A 21546-nucleotide genomic window follows, 5' to 3' on the forward strand; every position below is an offset into this window, starting at 1 on the left:
GTGGAGTTGCATTGTGGGTAACGGATGGATCCCGTTCTGACAAGAAGAATGTGTGAAATGACTGTCCTTATTGAGTCCTACAGTGTTTGCAGTAATGCACCAGTGACCTCCAACCTGCTAATGTTTTAACAACAATTTCTAAGAGTAACGTAATTTGTGTGTGTGGGTGTGTGTGCGTGTGTGTGTGTGTGTGTGTGTGTGTGTATGGACAGCTGCAGTGTTATTTGTGTTGGAAAAGATTCAGGTAGTTTCCAAGTATATTTCCACATACAGAGGTAGATAGAAACAGTTTTCTGGCTGAAGAACAGCCACAACACACATACACACTTACACACATACACACACACACGCACACACATGCACACACACACAGGGAGGGAGGGAGGGACTGAGGCCGGGTCTCTGCAAAAGTTTGTTTTCGATCTCAGAAAGCGGAAAAGAGAGGTGAGGAAAGGAAACAAGGAGAAAAGAGAAAAGGAAATAAGTTAAAAGGAGAAGGTTTTTCGGTTGCATTGGAGTGTGTGTGTGTGTGTGCGTGTGTGCGTGTGTGTGTGTGCCCCTGTTTACGTGCTGGTGCTCCGCTAATAAGAATTTTCCTGCCAAACGTGAGCAGCACAGATGAATTCACGGGAATCGAGAGAGTAAAAAAAGGAGAGAAGGAAAGAAGGATGGCAGGCAGGGAAAGTGCTGACTCAGATCTCTGCATGTTGATCCATAAGTCAGAAAACCCAGAGACCTAGTGTGTGTGTGTGTGTGTGTGCGTGTGTGTGTGTGTGTGTGTGTGTGTGTGTTGGCTGTAACTTGACCCTAACATGGGAAGCTCCTTCAACATCTGACATCCATTAGTGCTATCACACACACACACACACACACACACACACACACACACACACACTGCAGTTTGCTCCGTCATGTTCGCCTTTAATGGGCCAATAACCGAGCTGTTAATGCAACAAGCCTGCTGGGGGTCAAAGGTCAGCACCAGTTGGCAATCCAACAGCAGCAACATTCAGATTCAGACCAACGACCCAGTGAGACTGAGACTGAAAAACATGATGGTTATCACGAGGTAAAATGATCTCCGTTTTAACATCATGGGTCTGGTTTCGGTGGGGGGCTGAAGGTCCTTCTGCTTTTACCTGAAATAACCTTTTGATTATGAAATAAACCAAACAATTCAGAGGAGTGCAGTTAGTGACAGCGAGGGCTCCACGGTGACGTAGCTCTCACAGCTCGAAGGAGGAGGGGAAAGGGGCGTGGCCTAGCGAAGGCTCAACCTAACCGGCTTTAATTAACATGACTTGTGTGTTTACAGTAAAACTGTTGAGCCACTTTATATGGTGGAACTTCAACTCAAAAGACACGTGAAAGATTGCTAGAGGCCCCAACTAAACACAGATTTTTTGGGGGGAGGTGGGCTTACAAACCCAAAATAAGAAAGTGTTAACATGAAATGTACAGACACACACATCTCTGCGCATTTAAACGGATTTACTGGTGTTGACTTTTCATCAAAAAGGAATCTATTTCCCTTACGCGGAGGATAAGAGAAGAGGTGGAGGAGCCGAGGAGGGGTAAAGAAAGCAGAAGAGGGGAGTTGCGTGTGTGTGTGTGTGTGTGTGTGTGTGTAGGGGTGGTGGGGGGGGGGGGAAGAGGAGGAGGAGGTGAAACTCTGAATAAGCAGCTCCTCCCGCGTCCTCGGGCTGCAGACCGGACAGCGGCGGCAGAAAACGCACCAATCAGCAGCAAAAAAAACAAACATACCCCCCCCCCCACCACCACCACCACCACCACCTCTAGGTCCATATTGGGATTTAACTCCCCGCGCAGTGAGCTCCGCGAGGCGCCTCCGGTGAAACATGCTCTCCCCGGGACTCTGCGTGTCCCTGCTGGCCGCGTCCTGCGCCCTGTGGCCGGCGGCGGCGGTCCGGGCGGCGTCCTGCGAGTCGGTGCGGATCCCGCTGTGCGCGTCCATGCCGTGGAACATGACCAAGATGCCCAACCACCTCCACCACAGCACGCAGGACAACGCGGTGCTGGCCATCGAGCAGTACGAGGGGCTGCTGGGTGAGGATGGACCTTCCTTAAGGCGCTTTCACAACTTTGTTTCATTAATTTGGTTTCAGTCTCTCAACAATTGCAAGTCTTGTTTCAATTTGAACATGTCAAGTTATGTCAAATGCTGCATACTTTGCAATTCTCGAACCTAATATTTGAGCAAATAAATAATAAAAGTAAGAATGAAGAAGAGGCAGGACACAAAGAGACGTAGGAAAGAACAGCAGAGACAGATGTGGTTTTTAATAAACATCTATGGGAATATTAGAGAAAACATTTTAAGTTTAAGTTTCTCCAAAGGACCACGGTAGCAGTGACCCAGTGATGTCACCACGTCTTTACATCCCTATGAGATGAGTGAAAACCAGACCAGTTACTCTGCTGAACCGCTCATGTTATCTATTCCACCGAGCTGTGACGTCACGTGCATCAGTCATTTCCAAGAGTTCCCCTGTTCTTCTTCTCCTCTTTAACGTCTGCAGGGGGAATAAAACAGTTGGCAGAGATCTGGCCTTAACTCTTCTGACTCAGCGATAGGAAACTTTAAACCCTTCAGATCATGGAAACTTTTTATTTGGGGGGGGGGGGGGAAGCAACGTTTCGATTAAGAAGAAGAAGAGACAAAAAATGTGGCTCTCGTAGCGGCAGTCAAGGACAAAGCAGATGTGTGCTGATGTGTTCTATATTCCTTTCATAAAAGGAAAACTGCTTAGATGTCATTGATAGTAATATGTATGAACAAACATTATTTTAAAATCGTTCTCCAGCAGGCATCAAGTCAGTAAATGTAGTAGATAGAGCGAGAGGTGATGTCATCAAATGTCTTACCTACTAAAACCTGAAGATCACAATCACTACGATGATGAGACATGTAAACGCAGGAAATGATCACACCCCTTAGCTTTGTTTGAAAAATACTGAAGTGATTAATCCTGTCAATCTCCTGTTGATTTACTAATCAATCAATCAATCAATCAACCGCTCAGTGAAGCTCTAATGTGCATCGTTTTCACTTTTCACAACGTCAAATGCACGTTGTTCTTTAAGTTTAATTGCGGCAGTTTTTTGATGAAACCTGAGCTACTCAACACGTCTTCAAAAATACCCATTTTTCATTTGGGATAAAACACAATACGTGTGGTCAAATTGGGTTTTATTGTGTCCTGGAAAATAAGAACATGGTTCACTGGCAGCAGTTTACATTCCAGCTGTTTGTGGCGTCGTGGTTACATCACAAATGACGTCACAGAAGCACTGATGACCTCACGCACACCCCCTCCCCCCTCCTCCTTTCTCAGGTCCATTCAACAACTAACTCCAATAAATCCTTACTTATGTCGTTTCTCTCACTGCCAATTAAATACAGAGTTAATACAATTTTTCTGTTAGCTCTTAGCACGCTAATGTTAGCTAAAACGGTATCGGAAAAAAAAAAACGGTATCGAACGTTCTCCACGTTCCACAAAAACCTAAAACTCGTGCAACATGCTTGACGCACACGTGACGTTTGGCTCACTGAGCGTTCCTCCTGCTGAAGCCCCGCCCCCCGGTGGCCTCCCCCCTTTTTTACTTTTTTTTAAAATTGGTGGCTTATAGAAACTTGGCTCGCAATGTGCTTTTATTCTCGTGTTGAGATGAGGTGGTTTTTACCGTCCTATCGGTGAAGGTCACGGAGGGTTCGCTCTGTCCAGCTGTGCCTTCGTTTTAAGGTTTACTTCAGTGCGACAGATAATAAATATAACTCGACTCGGCAAGCCCCCCAACAATGATAGTGGCATCTTACCTCAGGTTGGCTTTGCTGCCACAGTGTTTGTGTACAATGAAATGTTGGTGGAAATGAGCATATGGATCATTAGAAATGGATGTTGAGCCCTTAGTCACATTTCAACCCTTCAACTTCGACTTGAACTTGTGACTCTTTCCTCCTCTGCACACCAGCTGATACCCGATGTCACGACTCGTGTTTGCTTTTGATAAGTTGTTGACTTGTGTTGATAGTGTTTCTCTGCAAACCTGCACGTTAAGTACACACACCGTATCCATCTGTAAAACTGTGTGTTATTTACCAAGATTATATTTTGACCGTCAACAGTTTTATCTGAAGTTTCCCTTTCTTCATCTGGATGTCTGTCTCTGTCGGTTGTGTGTACGAATCCCCAAAGTCAAAAATGTGTGCGTTTCATCCAGATACAGAGAGGTTAACTCACGGGTTTGATCCCCTGCTGAGTGCTGAGCTTCGGGCTCCGTGGCAGCGACGACTTCATCGCGTGCCGTCGCGCTTCACGGTCCGTGCACATCTGCCTTCAATAAGCGCACGCGTGCATTGGTGGAAGTTCGAAATTCAGCTGAGGTCGGAAGAGTGGGGAGAGAAAGTTGGGAAGGCAATCGGCTTTTTAACCAGAAAAATGTCCTAATGAAAGACCTGCAGGCCCGAAACCAGGGAGCCGTTTGGGGGTCACAAGTTGAAAGTATTTCTGTGACTCCGTGCTGCCGAACCGCAGTCCTGTAATAAAAAACACACTGTCCACACCTTAGAAATACTGGCACCAACTGGTACCAGACAGGCTTATCGGGCCTGTCATTATAGGAGAACCCCTTTTGGTAGAACTATTCACAAAGGTTCGTTGGGAGGGTTCTACCTAGAACACACCACAAAGGTTCCAGGAGAAGCCTCCTCACGCATCGCCGGTGGTGACACGCCTGTCCGCCCCCCCCCCCCCCCCCCCCCCCCTCTGCCTGCAGGAACCGCTTGCAGTCCGGACTTGCTCTTCTTCCTGTGTGCCATGTACGCCCCCATCTGCACCATCGACTTCCAGCACGAGCCCATCAAGCCCTGCAAGGCGGTGTGCGAGCGGGCGAAGCAGGGCTGCGAGCCGGTGATGAAGCGCTACAACCACAGCTGGCCGGACAGCCTGGCCTGCAGCGAGCTGCCGCTGTACGACCGCGGCGTCTGCATATCGCCCGAGGCCATCGTGAAGGCCGAGGGACCAGGTACCAGAGCGCCGCCGCCGTGGCCACGGTTCATTTATTCGCAGGGAGCGAGAATTCAGTTGAGCTTATAACTGGAAACATGGAACTTGTACATCAAAGGTAGACAGAATATTAGATATTAACTTTTTTTGTTTATTTTATCCTTCAAACAACAATTCATTTATAGGAAAAATACATTCCTTTTGAGATGTGCGTTTGTTTGTTACATTAAATGATTAATAACTATATTATTAGTGGTTTTTCTTTTACTTGAACATTTCATTATGTTCATTGTATTCAAGTGGAAGGGCAACAGTTCTCCCTTTTCGCTAAAACAACCCCAGGACTATCAGGAAGCGTTATCGGTGTTTTCCACCGTGCTGCTCCGCTGGGCGGGTTTTCTTTCCGGAGCAGACAGTGGGAGTCATTTCCCCAGCGGCTCGGCTCCCACAGATTTCCTCAAAGAGCTCCTTGATGCAGGCGGCTCCCCCTCGTTTTACACTCAGTAGAACCTCCTCCGTCCTCCGCTGCTTTAAACAGTCCCTTCGACCAACTCATCTTAAATCCCCCTTTGACCTCCACAACAGCTACGCCCACGCGTCTCCGAGCGGCTCAGGGCGCGCCCGGCCCCCCCCCCCCCCCCTCCCCTCGGTGTATTTTGTTGGTTTTCCGAGGGTTCCGAGGCCAGCGTGGACGGCTCCAGTTGTTTTCTGCGGTTTTCAGTGGCCGGTTTCCAGTCCAAAAGATGCCACTAACAAGCCGTTCTCGGGTTGGAACAGAAATCAGTGGCAGAGCCACGGTTTGCCTTTTTGTTTCCGTCTCGCCCGTTTGCAAATCCGAAGGCGCTTTGGACGCATCATGAGCATTATTACGGCCACGCTGCCACCAAATCAAGCCTCAAGCAATCTTTCAACAGGTGGTGAGCAAACGAGACTTTGAGTCGGGGTATTTTGGTCGATTGTATCTACAATCTCGTTTTTTCGGGCCATGTCCTACAAGTCACAACAACAAGGAACCATTTCCAATAGTGTGTTGAATTCACCACTGTTTCTCCTTATCTGTACATTATTTCTGTCTTTAGATCAATATCACCAGGACCCAGCCAGGTGTAACCCAGGTGAGAGTGACCCTTGACCTTGTTCAAACCGCTTCCCCAGACGCCGGCTTGTTTGTGTCAGCAGGTTGAGGATTGGACACAGTGACTCAAATAGTATCACGCCAACTCAGAAGCTCCACAGAAGACGCTTCAGCTTCTGGAAATAATTGACGCGCAAACGTTCAGCTGAACACAAATCTCCCAAAGAGCTGATCTTGGTTTGATCCTCCCACAGAATCCAGTCCAGACTTTCCCATGGACTCCAACAACCTACACTGCAGAGGACCAAGCGGAGGTGACGGTCCTGTTCACCCTGTCCTCACGGAGTCACGGACCCTTTGAGTTGCAGTGCAGAGCAACAAATTCTGTGTGTGAACACATTTGTTTTGTTTTTGTGTGTCTGTAGATCGCTGCAAGTGTAAGACAGTCAAGATGGGTTTCAAAAACTACCAGAAGAACAACTACAACTATGGTGAGTCATTTCAGACTTCAATATGGTGGTTTTTCTTTATAGAAAAGAACACAAAAGAATATCCTTTGTGGACTGCCAAACCTTGAGTTTGGTATTTTGGCCGTTGGTACCAATTAACGGAGGTGACGAAAGCATTAAAATTCTAATTGGGACCATACTTATCTACAAAAGACTAGAGTTTGAGACCACAAACTCATGTTCTCAAGTGAGAAGTAAAGCACTTCTCTCTTAGACCTCCATAGAGCCGCCCTGCTGGTGGTGCTGTTTTCTCCTTCACGTCTGCTTCTTCCACCTCTTCTAGTTCCTTTGTTTTTGATGGTGTCTCCATTCTTGTTTGCACCAAAGTGCTTTTACAAAGACATAAATGTATATAGATGTGCGTACTCGTACCGGCATTGAAACATTTATGTGGACAGAAATCAATCAACTAAGACTTAAAAACACAAGCGTCCAATCCCAGCAGACTTTGACCATCTTAACGCCGTCACTGTCCTTGGAACCTGCTGTCTTTTCAGCACCAAGGACAGCGGCCAGTCTTCAGGGGGACTGATTACTGACGTGAGGGTTCAGGTATCGGTTGAATGGAAACTACACCGGAAGAAAGTGCCATTCGTTTTATTCACTTGTTTTCCTTAATTTTCCGGAGTCCAGAGGTTTGGAACAAGGCCTGGGCAAATTTTAATATCACTCAAGGTTTCATTCTTTTAACCAATAAGAAAGCCCTACGAGCTTCCGTGTGAGACTCCCACCCTGCGGTGTCCATGTATGCTGACGACTCCCTCCTTCAGTGATCAGAGCCAGGGTGAGGGAGGTGAGGAACCGCGGCCTGGAGCCCACAGCGGTGGTGGAGGTGAAGGAGGTGCTCAAGTCCTCCCTGGTCAACATTCCCAGGGAGACGCAGACGCTCTACTACTCCTCCTCCTGCTTGTGTCCTCCGCTGTCCCCCGGGGAGGAGTACCTCATCATGGGCTACGAGAACGGCGAGACGTCCAGGTACGAGCGCCGAGTCGGGACGGCGCGGTACGGACAAATGTCCAATTCAACCACAGTATATTTAAACTTCATTTCGAGGCTCCTCCAACTCAGTTGCCAATGCTAATTGCTAACGTTAGCGCCCTGTATTAGCAGTGTGATACTTTCCTTTGACGTGAGTCAGGGTTTCACCTCCGACTGTAAAGTCCCGCGAGTTGCTCTACGGAATGATCTCTGTGACTTGTGCCCGCAGGTTGCTCCTGATCGACAGCTCCATTGTCCAAAAGTGGAACGATAAAATGAGCAGGAAGATCAAGGTGCGATTCCAACGCCTGTTGTTTTACACGTGAACCCCCTTTCAGCGAGCTAACTATCTTAACTAAGGTTTGATGGGAAATGTTGGACACCACCTGCTACTTGCCGAGGGGTTTGTTTGTTGTGGTTTATTTTAGTTGCACAGTGTGACACTGCCAGTTGCGCCGTTTTTTACATCTGGTAACAGCTTGAAACCAAAATGTGCAACCAACTCCCACCGCTAGCAGAAAGCGGCCCTTTCCCTAAAGGGCCCCATTGTTTTCCCCGGAGCGCAAAGTTTAATGCACGTTAACGAATCGGGTGCGGAGGACTAGCGAACTGTCAAGCGCAGCTAGCGGGAATTCTTCGGGGTCACCATGGCAACAGAACCTGACTGTCAACTGTGCACGGATTAACGCGTCGTTGATTTCCCTCCTGTCTCCGTCTGCACAGAGATGGAATCAGACCCTGCTGGGGAAAGGCCGAGCAGCTCAGCGCCGGAGTCGCCACTGAGATCTGGCTGCGTGTTTGTCTGTTCGTCCGTGTGTGTGTGTGTGTGTGTTTGTGTGTTTGTGTGTGTGTGTGTTTGTGTGTTTGTGTGTGAGACTGCGCGTGTGTATGCGTGTGTAGACATTGCACTATCACAGGCTGTTGTAGCTGAATGTAGTTCATTTTCTTTTTGCACAAACATTAATTAGCGTGCGTTTAGCGTGTGAGTGTGTATACGTAAAGCACTCAAAAAGACAGGGGAAGGGGCGGAGCTGCAGTACTAAACCCTACGCTAAGCCATACATTATCTACATGACACTTTTTGTGGCGGTGATGTGGACTCCACTGCCCCTCCTTGGTCACAGTGTTTAGATGTTGGGGCGTGTTGCCGTGGCGATGTGACGGAGGACATTAAAAGCCATTTGGACTTGGCCTTTTTGGACTATGATGGACCTGTAGCCATGACCTTAACGTTAGCCAAGTATAATATTCAAACTTTGTTCAGACATCAACAAGAGCGACAGGAACCACGGCAACAAGGACCAACGGCAACCACGGCAACCGGGAGCAAGCAACACGGGCAACTTGTGTCACAAAAAAAAAAAAAATGTCTGCGTTTAAAATGTTGTTGGAGAGGAAATCTACACTCAGTGATCACTTTATTAGTTACACCCACACAATATAATGTAACTAAATGCAACAACTTCACACAACATCACCACTAACTATGAACTCAAAGCCAACACATGATTTAATATCCACACGATAGTATTAACAATAACGGAGCGACATAATAAAAGTACCTTTGTTCTTCGTAAAGTGGTCACTGAGTGCATTTACTGTAGGAAGAGTGTGTTCATTTTTTAAAAAGCACGTGTTTCTGTAGCTGGTCACTTAAAGGTGGTGCAGCGGCGTAGTTTCACCAAAGTAAGACACTCAAAGTTGATGAAATCTGTAAATGCAAAATGCAAAAGCTAAGTCAACTTTAGCTGAGCTAAATTTGGAAATAACTGTAAGGTTTGTTGTGGTTTGTTTTACGTGGGGTTGTGTGCATAAATGGGTTTGTTTTTGGTGTCTCGTGACTGAATAAAGCGATATAATGGCTTCATTTCCTCTTTGGAAAGTTCTGTGTGGCACAATGCTTTAATTTCATTAAAGTGATTAATGAAAAAGGAGGGAAACAAAATGTCATGTTATCTGAAAAATGAAAAATACATTTTGTAATTCCAAAATAAAACTCACTAATTAAAATATTTAAATTCCTTTTTTTTAAATCTTTGTGTTGTGCTCCATTAGTGGTTTGTTAAGCTCATCAGACGGTTTAGTTATAATAATACTCCCTTTGGCTCGGTCCGGTACATTCGGTGATGCGGGGCCATGTCAAACCATCACGATGTGATGTCATTGCTGCGGGGGGGGGGGAGAAGCATCGTACCTCCCACCCGGTGAATAGTTGCTCGGAATCCAAACCCTTTGAAATGGAACCGCGTGGAGACTTCACTTCTGGGTGCCCAGAGTTCACCGTCTTTGTTTGTTCGACCATCCGAGTAAAAACAGTGACACGCTGTGTATTCTGCCACCACAACACACACTAAACATTAAATTAATCAAAAGACTGATGCGACCGTAGCTCAACACGAGGATATGTATTTTTTTTTTTTACTGGCCTCATTTTTTCAGTAAACTCGGCTGGTGGTAAGAAAGCAGAATTCATATTAAAACACGTAAAAGACATCTTTGACATCTCATGGTAGTTGAGTTCAGCACTTTCTGCTGCCTGAACACAGCGTCTGAACAGAGCCCTTCTTGTCCTCCCACAGTACATTAACCCACTAACATTAAAACACGTCTCTTTTATCAGGAAACTATTATGATGAGATCTGTTTGAGGGTTTTTATTATCACAACCAAGCATCTTGATGTAAAGGTATTCACTACGTATACAAACTTGCCTTGAACACCAAATCTTCTACAAAAAAATAATCATTATTTTTACCTCACGGTACCATCGTACAGGAGGGGGCGGGACTTCTTCTGGACATGGTTGTGCATTGAGTTCAACCGGGTTAGTTCCTAGAGAATGTAATATTTTGGACGGAGCATTCATGTGTATATAATGTGTCTAAAATTGTCCTGAAATAAACATTCATAATGCAGAGAGAGAGCATCCAACGGGAAGAGGAAAGGAGTTGACCCTTTAGACCTCAGAGTTTGTTTAACAAAACAGAGCAGCAGCGTTAAACACAGCCAGTGTGTGTATTTTGGTATGTGCGTGCGTGTGTGCGTGTGTGTGTGTGTGTGTGTGTAGGCGTGCTTCCAGTGGTTCCTGCCTACTAATTTCCAGCACTGTTTTCTCAGCTGCAGTTTCCATGAAGAGGGAAGAGAAAATGTTTTCACGGATTTGCTGCCACTACGCCTCCTGGTCCTCCTCCACTCGTCTCCTCTCTCCTCTCTCCTCGTCTCCTCACGTGTTGACTTTTGACTTGGGGGCTGAAAACACACCTGGCGGTAGCATAAGGTGCAGTCTGTTCCTGCGCTGTGAGGGTCGCTCTGTTCGCTCGCACAGAGGGGGGGGGAGGACCCGAGGGTTCGCTTCCCGACCGCTAGAGGGCCCGAGAGTCCACGAGGACAAACAGCTGGAGGCCTGCAAGGCGCTGAGGAAGCTCTCCGGGGAGGGGGGGGCGGCCAACGCGTCAACACAACACAGAGCAAGGAACAGAGGGTTTGGGCCACAGTGGATTTGGCTCGTTGGGTCCAATGTTCTCCGGTGGGCCTTGTTTGCTGCAGTAAATACGGCGGTTCTGTCCTGCTTTCGGCTTATTTTTCACTGCCGCTTCGACCTCTTTAGGGTTCAATGTCGTGGATGAAGCCGCTCGGCTTCAGTTCGGCCTTCTGTGCTTTCGGCGTTTTTGCCATCGGTCCAAAGTAACGGGTGACGTAGCCCCGTTTGTGTCTAAAAACCGAAGCCTCCAACACACATCTGCTCAGTCTGACGCTGTCATCCAACACACACTGTGAAACCATGGTGGGTTCACACGATACCTCAGTGTTTGTCCAACTTGCTGCTCCGTCTCCCATCATGAAACAATAGAAGGCGCACATGTTAAGTGGTTCCAGTGGTTTTCCGGGGAGGGAGGGTGAAGAATACAGAAATGTCCTAGTCTAATACTCAGAAATGGAAAGTACTATGGTAGAATAAACATGAGTTGTTCTGAAAAGCTTTCTTTAGTTCTTGTGGATTTAAATAATGGCTCTGTTGTCGTTTCTGGACCCATCTGGTCCACGTGTGTCACCATGGGATGAGTCGCCCAGCAGCAAGCGCATCAGATGAAAAACAGTTGAGAGTCGAAGCGTCGCTGAACACAAGTAAGAGAACAGTTTGGTCTTGGACTGCCTTTGCTTAACACACACACACACACACATGCACGCACACACACACACACACACACGTTTTCCTCATTAGGAATTCGGTTTGAAATCGGCGTGCTGGTGTTTTAGGATCGAACCCGCTGCAGGTTCAAACTCTTTCAAACCCATCGAAACCCGTTGAGAGTCACCAGGCGACGCGAGCTCTGTTTGCAGGATCGTTGCCGGGGCAACCACAAGAACATGCAGAACCTCAGCCCTGAACCGGCCTGCAGGCGGGCAGGTTCTTCCTGTAGAAGCATCCGAGGAGGAACAGTGTCATCTGCTGGTTCCACCGGTGACGCACAACCAACAGAAAGCTCTATTTATAATATATAATATAATCATATAATATAAACGCTTTTTATATAACGTAGAAAGTGTTTGTCTGTGATTGTCTTTACGTTTTTTTTCTCTCACTTAAAAACCTGCGTTATCTTTTTTAACATTAACAATCTACAGCCCGACTCTTATTAAACTATTGATTAATCTTGTTCAGTCTGCACGCTTAACATGTTCTGGGTCACAGGTTCCCAGCATGCACCACGGCCAAGTTGTCAATCAATCGCTCTACAAGGCTTCCTCAACCCACAAAAATATAAAGCCATTGTACATTTTTGCTTTTAGGGGTGTCACGATATATTGTTTATCTCTAAAAATGCAATAATCTGTATTGATGTCATGTTAATAGTATACATCGTATATCCTAGAAATATTCCAGCCCTTCTTAAATAATTTTATTTTTTTACAGTTATGGTTACAAATTGAGTGCGAGTAATTTGCCAAAAAAAAAAGAAACAAAACCGACAATGAACAAAGTTTAAGAGGAATTTGATGGATGATTTCCAATTTTGTCGTGAAAACGTAACGTGTCGTAAAGATGTGATACCGTGACAGCCCTTTCAATGGACTCTCTACTGAGAAATACTTTCATTTATTACACAGAGTAGAGAAGCTCTTAATGTTTAAATATTTTTAACTGGAACACACTGTTTTATTCTGAAGGTCCTTCAGGTCTTACATGAACAATTAAATAGAACACTGTGTCCACGTCAGGCTCCGTGTGTGTGTGTGTGTGTGTGTGTGCGCGTGTCAGTAACATGTTCATCATCATCCAGTGTCTCACAATTTTACTTCATAGAGTAAATACAAAACAATGGAGACAAAATAAAAACAAATAAAAACAAGGCAGAAGTACATTGATCACAGAGGGTAGAGCGTCTGTCTGTCTGTCTCCGTGTTGGACTTCTCAAGGAGTGTTGACGGGTTGGTCGGTGAGCTCGACCAATCAGATTGCTGTTCCCTCCCGCGGCGCCCGCTCAGATCTTCAGAGTTCATCCTGCCGGAAGATAAACAACAACAACAAAAAAAACAAAAAAAGAAGACGTCAGCCAGACGCTGATTCTGTCAGGTTACCTCCTAAAACTTGAACTCCAAGGACCGTTACCTTCCGTTTGTTTTGTAACCGCGGCGACAGCCGCTGTAGTCGCTGTGTGACCACGTCAGCGATCACATTCGAGTCCCGGCTATTGACGGGTTCACCGCTGTGTTCATACTGACTCACACACACACACACACACACACACACACGATATGATTGTATGATCGGGTCAAACACTTTGTAGAACATTAACAAATACAGACCGTGAATGCCGTACTACTTTCTTTCATTGTCGAACAAAAAAAATAAATAAATAAATAATTGATTGAAAAATGTGATTTTGGGACACAGCTGTGGTGCGAGAGGGTCACATGTCCACTGCTGATCCGGGCTTTTCTATTGAAAAGCTGCGGCTTCGGGGTTGGGGGGGGGGGGGGGGGGAGCGTTCCTCACCCGTCTGGTTCCCAGGTAGGGGTAGAACCTGACGGTCGGGTACGCGGTGATTCCAGCCGACTGGCAGGTCTGGTGATGGGCCTGGCAGTCCACCTTCCCCGCTCGGACCTTCCCTTTGAGGACCTGTCGACCACACAGACCACATCCGCACGAGAGCCTCAACCCCATTTTAAGTGCCCCTCGGTGCTTCCTGCCACCGACAAGGGAACAGGTTTAAAGAGTCTGGAATGATCTAGAACCATCGGTGTCTCACCCGAGCCAGGACCTCGAACTCTGGGGCAAAGTGTTGACAGGGTCCACACCAAGGGGCGTAGAAATCCAGAATCCAGTGATCCTGACCCGACAGAACCAGGGACTTGAAGGACTCTGGAGTCAGGTCCACCGACGCTTTGGGCAAAGAGCTGCGCGCACACACACACACACACACGTTAACACCATGGTAGAGCTCCACATCAACACAGTAACTGATTTTGGACCAATAAGGACGATCTCACCTCAGTGCCCATGATCTCAGTGAATGGGCGTCTCTGTGCCAACCATTATAGCTCCTGAGGAGACACGATCCATAAGCAATACACTCCCAAGTGAGCGAATTTGTATGTGGGTCCACACAGAACATGTTCTGTGCTGGATGTGCAAGGAAGGAACACTTTAACGTACGTGTAGCGATCCGGCTGCCGGCTGTTGCCGGGATACAGGCGGATTTCAGGGTACGACCTCACGCTCTGACCCTGACAGAACGACTGGAACCGCTGACAGTCTACCGAGCCGACCAGAATCTGACCCGAGAGCAGCTGGCCGGTGAGACGGGAAGAAAGAGACACGTTACACACACACACACACACACACCTAGATCCAACCTTACGTTCAAGTTTAAATTAACCGGTTTATTATCAGCTGAATGCAGTGTAAACTTCAGCTATTTAGAAACAGTCTTCATTACAGTCATCAACCAGAACAAAAATGACAAGTTGAGCAATAAAATGCCGTTTTGTCATTTCGATGAATCAAGTGCAGCCTCGTTAAAAAGTGAAAGGAACTACGAACGAAATACTGGAAAGGTGAGTTTATACGAGACACTGGTCTGTTTTCACCTGATGTCATCAGCACCGGCCCTCTGCAGGATGTTTAACTGTGTGTGTGTGTGTGTGTGTGTGTGTGTGTGTGTGTGTGTGTGTGGTTGTACCCTGGCCATGCGTCTCCACTCTGGAATCAGAGCCTGACAGGGTCCACACCACGGAGCGTAGAAATCCACCGCCCAGATCTGACCCTCAGCCCGACCTGCAACCACGCGAGCAGAGCGTCGGACCGACAGAACGCGTGATGGGAGGAGGCTCAAGGCGTCGCTTGCGCCCCGCGGATCAACATCCCGTTTAAAAAAAAAAAAAGAACCGAGCCTCAGAAGGTCAGAAGCAAACGGGTGACTCTCTGTTGTTTTTTTTACCTTTAACCTTTTCACTGAAGCTGGAAGGGTCCAGGACCACCACCGACGGATCGACCAGATCCTGCAGAGACAGAGCGATGGAATCCCTTTTTATTCTTTTTGGGGGAAGTCAGGCGGACGTTAGAATCAGTCCAAGGGACGGCGGCGGCGTCGCATGACGTCACCGCGCCATCGCCCGAAGAGAAGCCGTACCTGAATGAACTCCAGGATGCCGTCGGCAGAGTGCTGTCCCTCGTACTCATGAACGGAGGAGCCGTTAAAGATCACCGTGGTGGGATAAGCCTGAATGTTATACTGAGAGGAACACAGAGGAAGACAAACAACGATCAACCTTGCCTGCGGCGTGCAACCCCCCCCTCCCCGTTTCTAACCGGCACCACGCGGCGCGCCCCCGGTGGTGCACGTGCTCACCGTGGTGCAGAGGCTGTGGTGGATGGTGCAGTCCAGAGTGCCGAACTTCATCCGTCCGGCCAGCTGGATCGAAGCCTTTCTCAGCTCGGGCAGCAGGGCGCGACACGGGGGGCACCACTGCGCCGCAATCACACATCGGTCAGAGCTCAGCGCGCATCACGAGCGCCCCCCCCCCCCCCCCCCCTCACTACGGGCCCGCGCGGCGCATTCACCGCTCCGTTTACACAAGCAGCCGTGTTTGTGTTGTAGGCGCAGCACCGTCGCCGGGCCCTGAAGGTAAACAGGCTGGGGGGGGGAGCGGCAAAGTGGGAAGTACAAAACTAACACCCCCGGTAAATGCGGCCTATCAGTAATGAGGTGGTGTTTTAGTCTCTAAAGTCCCTTCTAAAGACCCGCCTCTTTTTCACTTGCCCTTGGCGAGTGTCTCCATTTACGCCCCCGTGTTTTGTTTTAAATGTTCCTTTTACTGCATTTTCTTAACTTTTGTGCCTACCTTATTACACTTTGTTGTGAAGCACTTTGGTGTCTGTAAATGCGCTTTATAAATAAAATTGACATTGACGTTGCTATGGACGACACGCCTGTGATGGAGTGTCTTCCCCCCCGGTTACACACCGGAGCGAAGAAGTCGACCAGCCAGGGCTCCTTCCTGTCCGAGGGGAAGTTGTCGGGTCTCAGAGTCGTCACGTGAGCACGAACGCTGTCCCTCGCAAAGCCCACGATGTTGTACAGCACGTCTTTCCCTGCAGACAGGAGCCACAGGTCACAGGTCAGAGGTCAGAGGTCAGACAGACGGACGATTAATCTGCAGCTGTGTAGCTAATCATTGGAACCATTGTGGCATGCTTTAATGTTAAAGTGTACTTTAAATACACTTCTGTCCGAGATGTTCACACACAAGTATAGCCCTTGGACCCGCAATGAGGGACTTTTAACCCCCCCCCCCCCCTCCAAAAAAACCCACTTAGTATTTCGGAAATATATGAATATATGCTGTTTTGTCTATGATGGTTAAGTAAATATCTCTTTGACTTAACAGGAGGAACAAGATATTTAAAGATGTCCTTTTGGGCTTTCGGAAATGGAAATCCGTTACTTTCATCCATGTGGCCTAAAAGATCCGGGGTACCGACCGTGGTGGATCTCAAAGTCATGGATCCCAAGTCCTTTGAAGACAGCCACGCAGGGAGTGTGGATGTAGAGGGACTGACACAACTTTGAGTCTGCTGAGCAGTCGACTCTGCCAACCTGCAGGGACGGACAGACACGCACTTAGAGGGACACGGGAGGCACAGAGAGACATGCTGGGGGACGGACGGACACTCAGTGGGACACGGGAGGCACAGAGAGACATGCTGGGGGACGGACGGACACTCAGTGGGACACGGGAGGCACAGAGAGACATGCTGGGGGACGGACAGGCAGGCACCTGGATGTTGTCATTTCGGAGGAAGGCTTGCAGCTTCTTGTACTCGTTGGACGCAGCGTTTCCGTCCCCAAACGTAAAACTCACCAACCAGCGGTGATGGGCGAGCTTCCCCTGGGGGACAAGGACACACAAGGGGGGGGGGGGGGGGGGGAACATTTCAGTTGGTACTTTGCGCGGTGGATGTGTACCTGTGAGCTGTGGAGTGTTTGTGAGCACCTTGAAGTTGTCGCCGGTCAGCCGTTCCAGATCCGGCAGGTGGTTGATGACCTGGTTGTAAACCTCTCTGCCTTCCAGCGTCTGCAGCCACTGGAAGGCGTCACATGGGGTCAGTGCTGCAGTGCTGCAGTGCTACAGGCAGAAATGCTACAGGCGGTGACGGGGTTTGTGTGTCCTACCAGGATGCTGCCGGGTTGATCCAGAGAACTTCCAGGTGGGAACAAAGCGGTCACTCCAGTGGTCACCTGGAAATGAGCAGAAGGATTGGACACACATACTACCGCTGAGACATTAAAAACAAAAAAACACACACACACATATAATAGAAGTAGTACTGCATGAGTGTTGGCTCGTACCTGGAAACTGTCACAGAGGTTTCCCTGTGAGGTGCAGTCCATCCATCCCACCTTAACCAGACCCTCCTACACACACACACATTATTTTACTGATAAGAGAAACTATTGAGATTCATGTAAAATAAGCAGAGACACATAAAAAATAAACGTATTCTGAAATATTCAGCTATTTCCTGGGAACACTGAGAGCCCGACACAGTCCACCTGTGGACAATCACACCACATTTTAACAGGTTTAAATATGTTCATTAACTGGCACCTTAAACTTAATAAAACTCTCTCGGCTGAGGAGGGTCAAAAGATGGAGCTTTTCTTTGCGGGGTCCCGACCCCACTGTGCATGTGTGCGTGTGTGTGTGTGTGTGTGTGTTTCTCACCAACATCCCGGCCACCTTCTTCCTCGTTCTCGACTCCAGGCAATCTGAAACAAACAGAGACGGGAACGGGCAAATGACTCCACCACCGCTCAGCCGCGACCCCCAAATCACACGCGACGTGCAAAGAGGGACGTGTGCCCCCCTCCCCTCGCCCCCCCCCCGCAGCAGCCTACGTGTCCGTACCTCCGGTGTCGCAGCAGAAGGTGATGAGCCAGCCGAGGCCGGAGGCGTACGCGCTCTCGATCTCGCTGAACACGTTCCCTGAGAAAACATCAACGACCACGCAGTGAGAGGACTGGGGGGGGTGGGGGGAGGGGGGGGTCGGAGGGTTCCGGATACACATCGCGGGGGGGGGGCGCATTGCACATCACTCACCTTGCCAGAGCTCGGTGACGGCCGTGGTGATGAACTTCATGGAGAAGCGCACCAGGCTGTCCTTGGAGCGCTCCTCGGTAAACTTCTCCGGTCGCTGTGGGGGGCGGACAGAACATGAGAGGAGAGGGGGGGGGGGGGGTGGTTTAAATCAGATGATGCAGAGCTGGCAGAATCCAGCCAGAGCGAGAGGCGGCTGCAAACAGACCTGTCCCGCTCTGAATATGAACAGACTCGGGTAGCTGTTGATGCCTTTGCTCCGGCAGAGGTGGTTGTTGTCTCCGCAGTTCACCGCCCCGATGCGGATGACTCCATCCATCTCTTTGGCAAACTCCCTCCACTGAGAGGTGGATGTACGGCAATTCATACGCAAGTGTACATTTATTGGATAAAAAAAAATAAAAATAACAGGGCTATTTATTGTTATGTTACCGTTGGAGCCAGCTCGTGACAGTGAGAACATCGTGGGAAATAGAAGTTAATGAACCAGATTTCTCCAGAGTTCACTGCAGACTCTGAAACACACAAAACCCATCATTGCCATGTCACCCTATCATTTGACGCAGTGAAACAACGCAATCAAACTGCCGATAAGCCTTTACCGAAGTCTCCGCTGTCCAAAGTGATGATCTCCAGATCATCATCGTAGATACCTGCACAGGAGAACAGAAATACACGTACAACTGGATAAGATTGCAGAACTACTCACCAGCTCAATGAGTGCACGTTTCTATCATGGTGTCACTAAACATACAATACAATTTTAACCTATGTAGCATCACCATGGTTACACGTGACAGGTCAATGGTTACAAAGACTTACCAAAGTCATATCGGTAGAAGTTCCAGCTCTCGTAGCGTCCTCCCTGCTGCTGCTGCTCGTCCAATCCCTTTTCCCCGTATTTATCGTATTTCTTCCGGAGGTCCTCGTCCTTCAGGACCTCGTAGGCTCGATTCACCTGCACAAACCTGTCGTGGGCCGTGGCGTCGCCCTACGACACGCCGCTTGGGTTAGGGTTTCGGGGGCTCCTTAGTGTACAGCTTTCATCAGGCGGTCTATCTTTTCATTGGGATGTAACGGGTTGTGGTTTTTGACGGGGTGTACGGCGGGGCGGGGGGGGGGGGGGGGTGGGTGTCTGAGGGTGCATGGAGGAGGATGCGGTTTAGAAGGCCTCTCACCGGGTTTTTGTCGGGGTGCATGGTGAGCGCCAGCTTCTTGAAGGCCTGTCGGATCTCTCTGGTCGTGGCCTCCCGGTTGACTTTCAGCAGACTGTAGTAGTCTTCGCTTTCGGCCCGGACCGCCGCCGACAGGGCGACGAGGAGCAGGCCCCCGAGGACAAGCCTCCGCCCCATCACCAGTGCCCTCAGTGCCACCACAGTCCCCGGCAGGGCGCGAGCAGCTGGAACACACAGGCGTGTAACGTAACGTATTGCAATATTAGTCCTTCAATGCTTCCAGGTTTACTTTTTTGCAATGAAGTCAAGGCGGTTTGTGAGCGTGATGTGCAAACAAACCCGTGATCACAAATGTCCCGCCTCCATACGTGGCGAGAATGGATTGGCTTGTACCATAAGAGGGAAGGTGGGGTATCTGCCGATTGCCTGCCCCCCCCCAGACCTTGAATCTAGACTGTGAATCTCCGTTCAATCAGTCATCAGTGTGAAGTCCATTCCAACCTCGGTATCCGTCTTTATTTTTTCCTATTTTTGAAATCTAATTTCTTGTGGTGGAATAATGTCAAACTTAAGATATGTTTAATATTAACTTTGGCCTGCAAAAATAAAACATCCCGTTACACCGGCTGTAATCATTCCTTTAGTCCGTTTGACGGTGAGGAGACACTTTTCTATCAAACTATTCTGTATCAAATACATTCTGTATTTCAAGGTTGATGGTTAATATGCAACCTTCAGAGTTAGACAAAGCTTTCCATTAACTCCGATGCACATGCAGCTTGCAAAGAGCAAATCAAGAACTTATCCTTCGAGACACCTTTTGTCATGAAGAAGTCAACTGGGCTGCAGCTTTCTGGACTGATTTAAGCACTCATGATATTTATGTGATAGGTATTTTCTATTTTCCCCATAGAACAATGGAATGCAACACATCAACCGAACAATAACTTGTCAAAACATCTAAATTACAACTTTACATGTCATTTTAGTAGATTTGTCTCTGGCACCCATAAAAAACACCTTCAAAATAAAAGGATAGCAGGTAAAACTCTGAAGAGGCAACAGCTCTCCTGTTACATGATCAAAGCTCACTAATAACAGAAGGAAATGAATGAGTACAAAGACAGATGTCAGCACTTGGATAAAAAAAACAGATCTGAGAGTTTTTTTTGAGAAAAACTGGTAACTTTAGTTTGTACGTTTCAAATAAGAAGCAATTAAACACATCGTACTGCAGATAACAACAACATTTAAAAAGCACTGCAACATGAATTTGGAAAAAAAAGAGTCTTACACAAAAGGCAGAGTTGAAGAGAGACGTCCGGAGGTTCAAATTAAAATGTTCAGATTTTTGTCTCGAGTCGGCAGAAAACCTTTTATGAGAAAAAGATCTGCTACGCTAGCTAGCTGTGCGTCCTCAACACTTGCAACTATTCTAACTTGCTAGCTGATTAACGTTAGCTTATGAGCTTCAGCAGCCAGACGTTGAGGTGTCTGCAGCGAGTTGGCGAAGCGTTGGCTGATCTTAATATGTGGCTGGTCGTTTGTAAAAGCTTCGATCTGGTTCAAACAGCAGCTGCGTTGCTTTAGAGGCGTCTCAACTTTTAAAAAGCCTTCAGCGCTGAAGATCCGCATCAGCGTCCGGTTTGAAAACCGGCATCAATTTTCTAACATCAACACACCTCGCTTCCGCTTAAGTCATTTCACAGTAAAGAATGCATTAGATTACTTTTTTACCACAGTTTTAATGTGCTCAGATAACGGCAGTTTTCTCTTTTGAGACGAATTAGAAGGTTATACAAATAACCTATATGTAAACATACCTAATTACTTTTCAAACTTGCTTGCGCTATTATTTTGACGGCTGATAAGTTTCCTTCACCGGTAGATTTTCTGCTGCCTTCGGTCACTTGATCAAACCCGGGGGCCACAGGCCGCATTCCGATGACACACATTCGTTACGTTCAAGGCCACACGTTATATTGCAATATATCTAGAACATTCCCAAATGATACTTTTACTGTTTTAATTCGTAATTTCCCACATACAATATTCCAGTATTCTTCATGTGTAACTGGGTGTCATCATTCATTGTGTTTTTTATAGACTGCTACTGTTTACTTATGTAATAAGTATTTTTTCATAATTTTCCCTGAACGCATCTTTACTGTGACTCTG

The 21546-nt window shown here is 47.8% G+C and overlaps 2 protein-coding genes across 3 annotated transcripts; one reads left to right on the forward strand and one right to left on the reverse strand.

Moving 5' to 3' along the window:
- The first annotated feature begins 1784 nt into the window (after positions 1 to 1784).
- frzb (frizzled related protein) lies at positions 1785 to 9604 on the forward strand. 2 transcript variants are annotated; one of them, XR_009957009.1, is made up of 9 exons: positions 1785 to 2067; positions 4801 to 5049; positions 6110 to 6145; positions 6360 to 6419; positions 6531 to 6596; positions 7385 to 7589; positions 7822 to 7885; positions 8316 to 9251; positions 9294 to 9604. XR_009957009.1 is itself a non-coding variant. In XM_037489189.2 (8 exons), the coding sequence occupies exons 1-8, from the start codon at positions 1860 to 1862 to the stop codon at positions 8373 to 8375; spliced, it is 948 nt and encodes a 315-aa protein (XP_037345086.1). In that variant the 5' UTR covers positions 1785 to 1859; the 3' UTR covers positions 8376 to 9604. The 2 variants fall into 2 exon arrangements, 1 of the variants encoding a protein (XP_037345086.1); XM_037489189.2 differs by having other exon boundaries at positions 8316 to 9604.
- Positions 9605 to 12454: 2850 nt separating this feature from the next.
- On the reverse strand, positions 12455 to 21037 carry dnajc10 (DnaJ (Hsp40) homolog, subfamily C, member 10). Its single transcript, XM_037489385.2, has 25 exons — positions 20663 to 21037; positions 19372 to 19592; positions 19016 to 19184; positions 18796 to 18846; positions 18626 to 18708; positions 18402 to 18533; positions 18197 to 18290; positions 18005 to 18082; positions 17822 to 17865; positions 17446 to 17511; positions 17269 to 17334; positions 17090 to 17179; positions 16874 to 16984; positions 16578 to 16692; positions 16060 to 16187; positions 15445 to 15561; positions 15226 to 15327; positions 15034 to 15094; positions 14776 to 14870; positions 14250 to 14383; positions 14084 to 14137; positions 13843 to 13990; positions 13590 to 13712; positions 13203 to 13310; positions 12455 to 13094 (listed from the first exon to the last, which is right to left on the reverse strand). The coding sequence occupies exons 2-25, from the start codon at positions 19543 to 19545 to the stop codon at positions 13083 to 13085; spliced, it is 2355 nt and encodes a 784-aa protein (XP_037345282.2). The 5' UTR covers positions 19546 to 19592; positions 20663 to 21037; the 3' UTR covers positions 12455 to 13082.
- Positions 21038 to 21546: the final 509 nt, after the last annotated feature.

This window comes from Pungitius pungitius, chromosome 10 (assembly GCF_949316345.1).
Source record: "Pungitius pungitius chromosome 10, fPunPun2.1, whole genome shotgun sequence".
Lineage (NCBI taxonomy): Eukaryota > Metazoa > Chordata > Actinopteri > Perciformes > Gasterosteidae > Pungitius > Pungitius pungitius.

Coding starts and splice junctions, on each gene's coding strand:
- frzb (XM_037489189.2), top strand. CDS start 1,860: ATGCTCTCCCCGGGACTCTGCGTGTCCCTGCTGGCCGCGTCCTGCGCC. Junction 5,050..6,109: donor CGTGAAGGCCGAGGGACCAG/GTACCAGAGCGC, acceptor TTCTGTCTTTAG/ATCAATATCACCAGGACCCA. Junction 6,597..7,384: donor GAAGAACAACTACAACTATG/GTGAGTCATTTC, acceptor TCCCTCCTTCAG/TGATCAGAGCCAGGGTGAGG.
- dnajc10 (XM_037489385.2), bottom strand. CDS start 19,545: ATGGGGCGGAGGCTTGTCCTCGGGGGCCTGCTCCTCGTCGCCCTGTCG. Junction 18,083..18,196: donor CGTCACCGAGCTCTGGCAAG/GTGAGTGATGTG, acceptor ATGTTTTCTCAG/GGAACGTGTTCAGCGAGATC. Junction 16,188..16,577: donor TGACTTTGAGATCCACCACG/GTCGGTACCCCG, acceptor TCCTGTCTGCAG/GGAAAGACGTGCTGTACAAC.